Source organism: Schistocerca serialis, chromosome 4, assembly GCF_023864345.2.
Source record: "Schistocerca serialis cubense isolate TAMUIC-IGC-003099 chromosome 4, iqSchSeri2.2, whole genome shotgun sequence".
Classification (NCBI taxonomy): Eukaryota; Metazoa; Arthropoda; class Insecta; order Orthoptera; family Acrididae; genus Schistocerca; species Schistocerca serialis.
Genome location: NC_064641.1, coordinates 600,466,052 through 600,478,993, shown reverse-complemented (window position 1 = coordinate 600,478,993; position 12,942 = coordinate 600,466,052). Strand labels below are relative to the sequence as shown.

The window sequence follows — 12,942 nt, the reverse complement described above, 5'->3', positions numbered from 1 at the left end:
GGTATGGGTTGTCTTACCGGGGCTTGATTGTGCCAATCTTCTTTGATGGCACAGTTACCAGTGTGGTGTACCTTCAGAAGCTTCAGACATCCATTTTACCTGCCATCCAAGACTTGTATGGAGATGGAAGAATTTACTTTCAACAAGTTGGTGCCCCAGCCCACTACCAAAATCGTGTTAGGGCGTATCTTGACGAAAATCTACCGGGAAGATGGATAGGCCATAGAGGTGCTGTGGAGTATCCACCACATTCCCCAGACCTAACTCCTCTGGACTTTTACCTGTGGGGAAAACTAAATGATGTCGTTTATCAACAAAAGCCATGTACATTGGATGAACTTCGAGAATTCATCGTACATTGATGTGCAAATATCCAACTTAACACGTTGCAGTCAGTAGTTCGTACTGCAGTTTGGCGGCATCGTTTGTGTGTGGATGTTAATGGTGACCATTCTGAACACCTACAGTGATACCTTTAAGTTGGACTTTAAGCTACACTTTCAGCAAAAATGAGACAACTCCGTCAATTAATTTGCAAGTTATGGGCTTTTAAACAGTGGATACATTTTTTTGGACCCCTCTGTATTACTATCTTGAGAATCGATACAAGTTTTCAAATCACCAACATTGAAGGGAATTATATTTCTTTTTTGTAAGTTGACTTTTAGATTGTCATCTTCAAACTTTTCCTTTGCAGTATCTGTAAATTTTTTTTACCTCTAAGCTGAGATTAAGAATATCATTTCCCTAACAAAGGTCTGAAGTGTCATCTGCATATATTGTAATGAAGGTATCATTTTTTACTACCTTTGGGAAGTCATTAATGTAATGTATAAAAAGGAAGGGACCAATTATCGATCCCTGAGGCACACCAAATTTAATATTCCTGACCCTTGATGTATAACTTTTTAATGTTTCTCCATTATTGTGTGTGATTGAGGTACACTGTCTTCTGTTTTTTAAATATGATATGATGAGGTGCAACAGTTTTCCACTTATGCCATCTCTGGCCTCTTTTGACAGAAGTACCTTATGATGGCTTTTGATAGGTTTAGGAAAACTCCAGCTACTTGCATGCCTTCATCAATTTTGTCAAGAGCTTTCAGCATAAATTGAAGTGTTGCAGTCATGGTGCTACGACTGCTTCTGAAACCATGCTGAAAGTCTCCCAGGATGTTGAGCTTATTATAATGCTCTAACATATATTTCAGAATAAATTTTTAAATTAACTTGGTAAAAACAGAAGTTAAAGCGAGTGGTCAGTAATTTTCTACTAGTTGTCTATCACCTTTTTTGTAGAGAGGTTTAACAATGGTTAATTTTAGTATGTCAGGGAACACTCCTTCTTTTTAAGACACTATTTATTAGATGCACCAAAGGATGTGCTAGATTGTTTTCACACTGTTTAAGTAAAAATGTAGAAATTTCATCCCAGCCAGTGGATTTTTTGTTTTTACATTCTCCGATGAGCTGCAAAATATCCTTGATTTCACGTTCATGGAGTTGATTAGCTTCAAAACTGTCCTCAGCAAGACTCCCAACAGGTACTTTATCTGTGGTACAAAAGTCAGAGTCTATGATATCTATGAAATAGTTATTAAAATGTTATTGATCTCTTGAGGATTGGTGACATCAATATTGTTACTAGATATCTGTATGTTGATATTACCTTTAAGATTTGTTTTATTGTCCCTTATTTCATTTACTATTGACCAGCAGGTCTTGGAGATACAATCAGAATTTTTTATTTTCAAGTTAATCTTTTCAGCCTTCAATCTTTTGACTTGCTTGCAAAACTGGTACTTGTATTGTTTGTATTTATCCCTGTGCTCATTGTTTTTGGGACCAGGTTTTGAATATAATACATATCCAGTTAGACCAGTTGGATACCTGGTTGGTCAAAGCAAGGCTCTTGTACATGCTTGCTGACAGTGTAGGCGGTGTGTGCATTGAGATAACAGAAATACTGTAAGCCAGATGCCACACAGTGCATGGTCAGTTAACCCATACTTTGTTGCAGCAAGACCATTTCTTGCTGCCTTTGTATGTATAGAGTGAGCTGCATGCTGCATTGGAGTTCAGACAAGGAAACCTTACTGCTGATTTATTGCCTCTTGTCAGTGGAGGCAGCATCAACTGCACCCGCCTACATATGGTAATTCATTTCCCACCAGCAGGTACCAATGCCCTATGCAAGAGTTATATGATTCATCAATATCCACTGAGATGGTGGGCTTGGGAAAGTTTCTGCAAGTCAGGACACAGGAAATAGTACTAATTAAAACTGGAGGGGAAAGTCATGAACTAATGTCAGTGGACAGACTGCAGCATTGCCAGTATGAACAAGTTATGAAATGCCCATCTAAACCACACAGGGGATATACTCTTTAAGGTTGTTGACTCACACTTCTCAAGGAGCACACCAGGAAAATTTGTTCTACAATGGTACACACACACACACACACACACACACACACACACACATACACACAAACTAATATTGTTTTAGGAATCCATACAGTTCACAGGTGGCCCCTACATAGATATCAATATTGCCAGTCATCACTCCCTTTGTTACTTCAGTACAGCCAGTCACTTTACAAGTGGAAGCAACACCACTTACCATGCAGTTTTGTACACTAATACGTACAACACACAAAATCAAATATCAAAACCTGAAACAAACAGCTTTCCAGTGAGTTGTAAATACACAACAACTCATTTAGACACTTACATATACATCTGTGTGGTAACTAAATAGCAGATCAGGGTGAAATATTACATGTTACCACAGACATAGTTTTACATAATCTGGCAGGGGGAAATGATATATGCATCCGCAGCATACCTTAAGCTGTATGTGTCCCGTGGGTGGTTCTAAACGACTGACATTACTGGAACCAGACAATCCCAGTGACCTCCTGCCATACATCACATCACCACATTCACAGTCGATATGACTAAGCAGAGCAATGATCCTTTTAAGGACCATCTGTGCAGAAAATTGGGTCCCAGTGTTAAAATGTCCCAAATGAATGCTGAAGGCATTAATAGTGCCAAATGCCAAATCCTACACAAGATCCTAGATGAGAATGAAATTGATTTGGTAGCCCTCCAGGAAACTCATGTAGAAACTGAAGAGCAACTTGTTCTAAGAAATAAAATATCTGGATCTGATTTACTTGAGGCTACATGTGACAAGGTTTATGGTGTAGCAACATACATTTGGAAAGATATAGAGAAGGCCTGCACTGTCTCTACCAGCACCATGAACAATATCCATGAAGCCACTGTAAGAATTGGTGAAATAACTGTTGTGAATATCTATAAGACTCTGGGTACCATGTGGCCTGCCCAGTGCTGATGAACTCAAAACTGATGACTACCCTATGGTGTACCTGGAATACTTCAGTAGCCATCATGGACTATGGAAACACAAACACAGGAATGAAACCTGTAAAATGTTGGCTGACTAGTCTGCAGAACACAATTTCTACCTTGTTTTTATGCTAAAGATAAGTGTACATTTCATTCTAATGCCTGTAGAATGGATTACAAGCCTAATTTATGTTGGTGTCCTCCAACAACAATGGCCTGCCATTACCAGTGTCAACACCATCCACTCCGTCTTGAAACAGGTTACAACCATACCAAACATAAGATCATTTCCCAGACCTTGGTGGAACTTTAAAAGAGCTGATTGGTCTGGATTTTCTGAAAATCTGGACAAATATGTAGGATGGATCCCACTAATAAGTGAAACCTATAAGAGGTTCACTGGGGTTGTGCTATCCATAGCAAAGAGATGTATCCCAAGAGGCTTCTGCAAGGAATAAATACATGGATATACAGTACAAATAGTTCTGCAACAACAATGACTGTGGAATAGCTATAAACTTCTGCATATTATCGACACAGCTCATCATATGCAGTGTACTGAAACAGGTGAGACCATAGACTTCTGCACCTCAAGCAGAAAGTCCTGGTTCTTTACGAGAAAACTCGGACATGCCAACCCAACAGATCACACAAAAGAGGCTGTTATTCCCAAGCAAGTAGCAAATAACATTGTGGCTGCCTCTAGAACTCCTCAGATTTTACCAGATACAGTTAAGGTTAAAAAGGGATTAAAGGCTCTCAAACTAGCCAGTAAACCTGAGGCAGACTACTCTAGACCATTCAGCAGTGAGTAAATAATGACAGCTCTCAAAGAAATAAAAGTAGGAAAGGCACCTGGTTTAGATGGCATGTATTCAGAATTCCTAATACAAAGCAGGAAGTATGTAAAATATTTATTAGAAGCATTATTTACTGATATTCTTGAAACTGGCAACATTGATTTGAATAAAACAAAAATCTTAGCTATCTTAAAATCACATAAACGAAATGATAAATCTCAAGGCTACTGACCCATAGAAGAGTACAATCTTGAGGGATATCAAGACATTTGTGATTGGACTGAGGAGTTCTTGATAACAGAGTTTTGGATGGAGAGTCATTAACAGATATGGAATTAACTTAAGGCATGCTCCAGGGAAATGTGTTGGGACCCTTGCCATTAATGTCATTTAATTTTATCTGGCAGTCAACATTAGTAATAAACCTCAGACATCTTGGAGATGATACAGATAATTCTAAAGAAGTTGTTGTTGTGGTGGTCTTCAGTCCTGAGACTGGTTTGAAGCAGTTCTCCATGCTACTCTATCCTGTGCAAGCTTCTTCATCTCCCAGTACTTACTGCAACCTACATCCTTCTGAATCTGCTTAGTGTATTCATCTCTTGGTCTCCCTCTACTATTTTTACCCTCCACACTGCCCTCCAATGCTAAATTTGTGATACCTTCATGCCGCAGAACATGTCCTACCAACCAGTCCCTTCTTCTTTCCAATTCTATTCAATACCTCCTCATTAGTTATGTGATCTACCCATCTAATCTTCAGCATCTTTCTGTAGCATCACATTTCAAAAGTTTCTATTCTCTTCTTGTCCGAACTATTTATTGTCCATGTTTAACTTCCATACATGGCTACACTCCATACAAATACTTTCAGAAACGACTTCCTGACACTTAAATCTATACTCAATGTTACCAAATTTCTCTTCTTCAGAAACGCTTTCCTTGCCATTGCCAGTCTACATTTTATATCGACTCTACTTTGACCATCATCAGTTATTTTGCTCCTCAAATAGCAAAACTCCTTTACTACTTTAAGTGTCTCATTTCCTAATCTAATTCCCTCAGCATCACCCAACTTAATTCGACTACATTCCATTATCCTCGTTTTGCTTTTGTTGATGTTCATCTTATATTCTCCTTTCAAGACATTGTCCATTCCATTCAACTGCTCTTCCAAGTCCTTTGCTGCCTCTGACAGAATTACAATGTCATCGGCGAACCTCTAAGTTTTTTCTTCTTCTCCATGAATTTTAACACCTAATTTGAATTTTTCTTTTGTTTCCTTTACTGCTTGCTCAATATACAGATTGAATAACATCGGGGAGAGGCTACAACCCTGTCTCACTCCCTTCCCAACCACTGCTTCCCTTTCATGTCCCTCAACTCTTATAACTACCATCTGGTTTCTGTACAAATTGTAAATAGCCTTTCGCTCCCTGTATTTTACCCCTGCCACCTTTAGAATTTGAAAGAGAGAATTCCAGTCAACATTGTCAAAAGCTTTCTCTAAGTCTGCAAATGCTAGAAATGTAGGTTTGCCTTTCCTTAATCTTTCTTCAAAAAGATAAGTCGTAAGGTCAGTATTGCCTCACGTGTTCCAACATTTCTACGGAATCCAAACTGATCTTCCACGAGGTCGGCTTCTACCAGTTTTTCCATTCGTCTGTAAAGAATTTGCTTTAGTATTTTGCAGCTGTGACTTATTAAACTGATAGTTCGGTAATTTTCACATCTGTTAACACCTGCTTTCTTTGGGATTGGAATTATTATATTCTTCTTGAAGTCTGAGGGTATTTCGCCTGTCTCATACATCTTGCTCACCAGACGGTAGAGTTTTGTCAGGACTGGCTCTCCCAAGGCTCATCACATCACCACATTCACAGTCGATATGACTAAGCAGAGCAATGATCCTTTTAAGGACCATCTGTGCAGAAAATTGGGTCCCAGTGTTAAAATGTGCCAAATTAATGCTGAAGGCATTAATAGTGCCAAATGCCAAATCCTACACAAGATCCTAGATGAGAATGAAATTGATTTGGTAGTTCTAATGGAATGTTGTCTACTCTGGGGGCCTTGTTTCGACTTAGGTCTTTCAGTGCTCTATCAAACTCTTCACGCAGTATCGTATCTCCCATTTCATCTTCATCTACATCCTCTTCCATTTCCATAATATTGTCCTCAAGTACATCACCCTTGTATAGACCCTCTATATACTCCTTCCACGTTTCTGCTTTCCCTTCTTTGCTTAGAATTGGGTTTCCATCTGAGCTCTTGATATTCATACAAGTGGCTCTCTTTTCTCCAAAGGTCTCTTTAATTTTCCTGTAGGCAGTATCTATCTTACCCCTAGTGAGATAAGCCTCTACATCCTTTCATTTGTTCTTTAGCCATCCCTGCTTAGCCATTTTGCACTTCCTGTCAATCTCATTTTTGCCTGCTTCATTTACTGCATTTTTATATTTTCTCCTTTCATCAATTAAATTCAATATTTCTTCTGTTACTCAAGGATTTCCTCTAGCCCTCGTCTTTTTACCTACTTGATCCTCTGCTACCTTCACTACTTCATCCCTCAGAGCTACCCATTCCTCTTCTAATATATTTCTTTCCCCCATTCCTGTCAATTGTTCCCTTATGCTCTACTTGAAACTCTGTACAACCTCTGGTTTAGTCAGTTTATCCAGGTCCCATCTCCTTAAATTCAAACCTTTTTGCAGTTTCTTCAGTTTTAATCTACAGTTCATAACCAATAGACTGTGGTCAGAGTCCACATCTGCCCCTGGAAATGTCTTACAATTTAAAACCTGGTTCCTAAATCTCTGTCTTACCATTATATAATCTAGTATCTTCTAGTATCTCCAGGATTCTTCCACGTATACAATCTTCTTTTATGATTCTTAAACCAAGTGTTAGCTATGATTAAGAAGTATCATGTGAAAAAAGCTACACAAATATCCAGTTAGATCTTGATCAGGGTTTAAAGTGGTGCAACTTGCTTTAAACATTATGAAATAAAAAATTATGCATTTCACAAAACACAAAACATGTAGTACTACAATATTAATGAGACACAAGTGGAATCAGTTAACTCATAAAAATACTTATGCATTAAAATTCACTAAATATAGAACTGATTCACCATGTAGGCTCAATCATATGTAAAGCAGGTGGTGGACCTCAGTTCATTCGCAGGATACTGGGAAGATGCAGTCAGTCTACAGAAGTGGCTGCTTACAAAATATTCAAAATACCCACCCTAGAATATTGTTCAAGTATGTAGGAACCATACCAAATAGGACTAACTGTGGTTACTCAGCATATATTAAAAAGTACAGCACAAATGGCCACAGATTTCTTTGTCATGGAAAACTTGAGCAGGTAGATAGTTGATGACAGATATTAATTATCTCAAAAAAAGCATACTTGCATTGTTCCAAGAATCAGAATTAAGTGAGGAAGCTTTAAATATATTGCAATGACATACATCACTCCTGTATAGGACATAATGTGCAGAGGCACCTTAAGCTGTTATCTTTGAAAATGTTATTGGAGATGTCAGCAATCAAAATATAACCTTTAAAAATAATTACAACAATGCATATCGCAAGTTACATTTATTGAAAGATTACCAGTTTTGATCATTACATAATTATCATCAGACTTACAGTCATACTGATGGACAATGGCTGTGAAGGAAGCAGGAACCGCTGAATGACCATCGTGAACTGCTATAGCAGTTTAATATCGTCATTGAGTGGATCCTGTTCTGTGCACAGTCATTGTCCATCAATATAGCTGTAGATCTGAAAATGATCATGTGATGATTGAAGCCAGTAACCTTTCAATAAATGTACCTTGCAATCCAGACTGTTATAATTATTTTAAAATCTTAAACTGTCATTCTTCCCATGCTCTAAGTGCAACGGGAATGGGATGAACTTCTAATAAGTTGTAAATTGCCAAGTAACCTCTGTCATGTACTTCACAGTAGTTTTCAAAGTATTTAGATTTGTGTAAATATAATTCTAGAATACCAACATCTCAGAAACTTGCACATGCCAGGAAGGTTTCTGGCAATCCTATGCATGATCCACTTGTCAAACAGTTTCTTAATGTTAGAGACTGGTATCAGTATGATCAGTTAACATGCTGATTATTTCACAGCAAAGATGTCATGTAAGTAAGTACTGCCACATAGCAGTCAGTCAGTTTTTGTTTCAGTTGTAATATATTTAGCCAGTAGGGTAGAAAACTTTTGACTCAATATGCCATCTGCAATGCAGACTGGTGAGTCATCCATCCATATTGGTTGCACATAAAGTGACCCTTTTAAGTGTATTACCTTATGTATATCAACAATTGGGCAGCATGCATGTCTTGATTGGCCTTTGGGATCTACAAGAGGATGGACAAAAATATGGAAACATCAAATACACAGCACCGTACCATGCCTAACATGGTTTAGTGCGTGGATAGCAACCATGCCACCTTCTCTCCAAAGACCACATAGGTTCATGATATTAAGGTCTGGTAGCTGTGGCGACCAGGGGAGATGTGAAAGTTCAGGCTCATGCTCACAAGACTAGTCTTGAATGGTGCAAGCTGTGTGAACAGGGATCCTGTCATCTTGGGATAGTACATCACCAATCGGGAACAAACACTGTACTGTGGAATGGATCTGATCAGCTGCAATGGTCACATAAACTTCTGCAGTAATGTAACCTTGCAGAGTAACCATGTACCTGTAGAATACCATGATGTGGCTACCCAAATCATCACCAAACCCCTGCCAAGTTTTCTCTTGGGACATACACTCAGCCAAAAGTTGAAGGCAGTGTGAAACAAGACTCATCTGGCCAAATGACATTTTTTATTGTTCTATAGTCCAGGTTTTATGGCTTCAACACCACATTTTTCTGTTATGGGTATCTGCATCGCTGATGACTAGTTTTGGAATTCCAGCTCACCCTACAATTCCATTCTTATGGAGCCTTTCCTGCCATTTTGGTGCTGATGGAGTTTACGATTGTGACATTCAGTTCTGTAGTGACTTTTGCAGCTGTCATCCTCTTAATTTTCATCACAATCTTCTTCAAAGTCCATGTATCATGATCACACAACACACACTTTTGTTCTCACTATGACTTAGTGGATGATGTTTTTCTCCTTTTACTGTATGTGGTATGAATCTCTGATATGATGCCTCTTGAGACATTTAACACTTTGAGTACAATGGTTATGGAAGCACCCACCATATAAGCACTGACAATGCACCGACATTCAAACAACTTAGCTCCTATATAATAAACTGGTGGCTACACAGAAGCCGTGCAATCTAAGGCGCTATAGTTATGGACTGTGCGTCTGGTCCCGGCGGAGGTTCGAGTCCTCCCTCGGGCATGGCTGTGTGTGTTTGTTCTTAGGATAATTTAAGTTACGTAGTGTGTAAGCTTAGGGACTGAAGACCTTAGCAGTTAAGTCCCGTAAGACTTCACACACATTTGAACATTTTTGAGCCACACAGAACACTATTGGGGCCATGACTGACACTTGCAACATATTGACAACATTGCATAGGAGCCACCAGAGTCAAATGCAACAGCACAAAATGGCTCTGAGCACTATGGGACTTAACTTCTGAGGTCATCAGTCCCCTAGAACTTAGAACTACTTAAACCTAACTAACCTATGGACATCACACACATCCATGCCCCAGGCAGGATTCGAACCTGCGACCGTAGCGGTTGCGCAGTTCCAGACTGTAGCGCCTAGAACCGCTCGGCCGCCCCGGCCGGCGCAATAGCACAACCTGCAGGTTTGGCTACCACCTGTATTACTGTTGAAACATGCATTTCTCATGGTGTTTCCATATTTTTGTCCAGTCTCTTGCATCTTGATTGGTTCCCTCAATCTGCTCCTAGCTCTCAGTAGAGTCACTTTTTACAATCATGGTAATGGGAATGATACCTATATCATATTGTCACTTTTCAATCGTAACAGGAAATGTATGTAAGCAACTGCACAGCACTCAAAAAAAATCCTTCTGTAGGATTAACATACCTTATACATTTTTTCATCATTAGTTTTCTCATATTCATTTATTGCTTTGTAAACAATACTTTGCATCCACTCATTCACTTTACACCTTAGCAAAAAGCCTTCAGTATCAGTCCATTTCTTCACTTGTTTTTTGACTTCTGCCTTTCTGCAAAGATAAGAAAAATATTATATCAGTAGCTACATATAAAAAAAATTAATAAAATTATCCACATTCTACAAAAAGCTTTCTTGTCGTAGAATACACATGCATATGTCTGGACATCCATGACCCTCCCTCCCTTTTTTTACACACTAGGAAGCATCCAGTGTGGCACAGTACACAGGTAGGGTAAAAAATCACGTGCAATAAGTAGAATATTGAAAGCAAATAATCACATAGTTGGGAACTCTAACAATGAACAGAAAATGTAGGTCTCTCAAAAATGAACTCATAATTTAATAAGTGCCATTGATCATTAGTATTATTATGTAAATGTATATTATTCTCAGGAAAAAAATTATTAACTTCAGAATACTGCCCCAACTCATTAGCTATGATTTTATCCAGGTTTAAGTGATTTTTTGATGTGTCTACTGAATCCTAACCTGAAGATTAATTAGTGTATGTTATGGGATGAATAAGTCATAATATATAATTCATATTTGGGGTTCAATGTAATTTATTTTTATGTTTTAACTGTGCCCCAGCCCAGCAAAAGCATCAACAGGGAAATCAAAGTTTAATATGCATATGTGATGAAACACGATTTTCATAAAGCCCTACTACCATTTCAAAAAATTCATAACTTGGAAACTATTAGAGATAGAGCATCATAGTTTGTTGTAAGGCATTTAGCAGTTCTTAACAATTTTTTCTGTTATACCTGAACATTGGTAGCACTCCTGACCCACACATGTAGCTCATAGAACACTGAGGCAATATTCAATTTTCGGCCATGTGCAAGTCATCACCACAGCATCAGCAGTTCTTATTGCTACATTGACTGGTAGGGTGTGTCTTTGTGCTGATGATGATGGAAAGTTGCAGCTCTTCAGTCTGCAGTAACAGTAGCTGTTCATGCATGTCCAGCTAAAGATTTCCTGTTATGGTTTTCTCAGCAAAGAAAAATGAGCCTGTTACCCTGTTGTGCATTACGTCAACCAAATATTATGCTTTGGCCTATCATGGATGTGTTCATGTGTGTTGTGTCAATTTTCAGAGCTTCCTTTCCTAATATTGTGGTGATTCACGTGTGCAGAAATGTGGAATGTTGCTTTATCTGGATAAAACACTTGCTCAGGTAGTCATTATCAGCATTTATGATGCCAAGCATTAACAACATGTGGGCAATCATCTCACTCCAATACTTGGACCATTTGCACTTTGTATATGAAAAGATGTAACCACTTATGTAGCGCTATCAACAGTTGATCTTGCTTCCTGCAATTTGTTTGATGCACAACGAAATGACTCCTGGGCACTGTGTTGAAAAGCATCTTGCACTCTGTCAACTTGTGCTTGGGACACAGGAGGAGGCCTACTTCAATGAAGGTCTTTCACACTGCCTGTCTCTTTAAAGTTTTGAACCGCCTTTTAAGCTTGTATTTGCTGGTGATGCCCAACCATACTGGCATAGACAATTCCACAGTACTGTTGTCACAGATCTGTATCCTGCATAGCAGATTATAAATTGTACCTTCCCCTAGCCTGTTGCCAATTTGATACACTCCAAATGAAATCTGTAAAAAAAAGGACAAAAGAAAAAAAAAACTGAAAGTTACTAACTGTTTTACAATACACCAAGATCCCCTATCTCACATAGTTTTCATGTTATGATTTTTTGAGATAATGGCATGACTTTATCGACATCTTGTACATATTGATGATGACATTATGAAGTTGAATTAAATAAGCTTCACATAAGATAATCAAATAATGTTAAGAGTCTAGACCAGCATGTTAGTCAATGGTACATTTCACAGTAATTTAGCAGCTGGTTGTTGCTCCACACCAGGTATTCAGATTGCAGAAAATATTGTTCTCCAGTCATACTAAGATTCATTTTTTATCTTCCAACACGTATTTAGTGTTTAAATTATGTATTTACAAAGGTACAATTTTGCAGTTTGCAGTAGACTGTTTACTTGCATTCTTCTAGGAGTAGTTTTTTAGACACACTCTTTTCTGACAAATCCATATTGTGTCTGTCTGTGGCTGTTTTTTAGTTACAGTAAATAAAATTCTTCCTCTCCCACTATCTTATATGGACTTACGATGAATCTGTGTAGAATGGTAAGCATGACATAATGTATCTTCCTTATACCTGAACATTGGTAGCACTCCTGACACAGGACCTTCTGACGAAGGTGGAATTTTGTGCGCTGGTTTTTGACAGTCACACTTCACATACTGTTCCAGCTACTGTTATAGATTACAATGTAAAGTGATACTACAAGCAGACTTACTTGTAACTATATTGAAATAACATTCAGTTGCAAGCAACTGTCCCATGTCCATTCAATAAAAAAAGCTTTGCTGTGCATAGTTATCAATTAGTGCAGCTAATTAGGCCATATAATTTGGTCTCTGAAAACTTTCTCACAGTTTCTTGACAAATAATTCACTCTATGGAGACTAGAAACTTGCTCATCAAAGTGGAAAGGTTGTGTGCGCCTGAGATACTTATAACTATATCACACCTACAGCTACATAGAAGGAGGGTCTGTG

The 12,942-nt window shown here is 38.3% G+C and overlaps 1 protein-coding gene across 2 annotated transcripts in view; it reads right to left on the bottom strand.

Annotated features, from left to right (window-relative positions):
* Positions 1-12,942, bottom strand: part of LOC126475377 (cyclic GMP-AMP synthase-like receptor) — a 353,607-nt gene that overhangs the window by 202,834 nt on the left and 137,831 nt on the right. For both annotated transcript variants that reach the window (XM_050103201.1, XM_050103202.1), the window contains exon 5: positions 10,236-10,380. In XM_050103201.1, the coding sequence (XP_049959158.1) occupies positions 10,236-10,380 (145 nt within the window). The remainder of the gene's footprint in view (positions 1-10,235; positions 10,381-12,942) is intronic.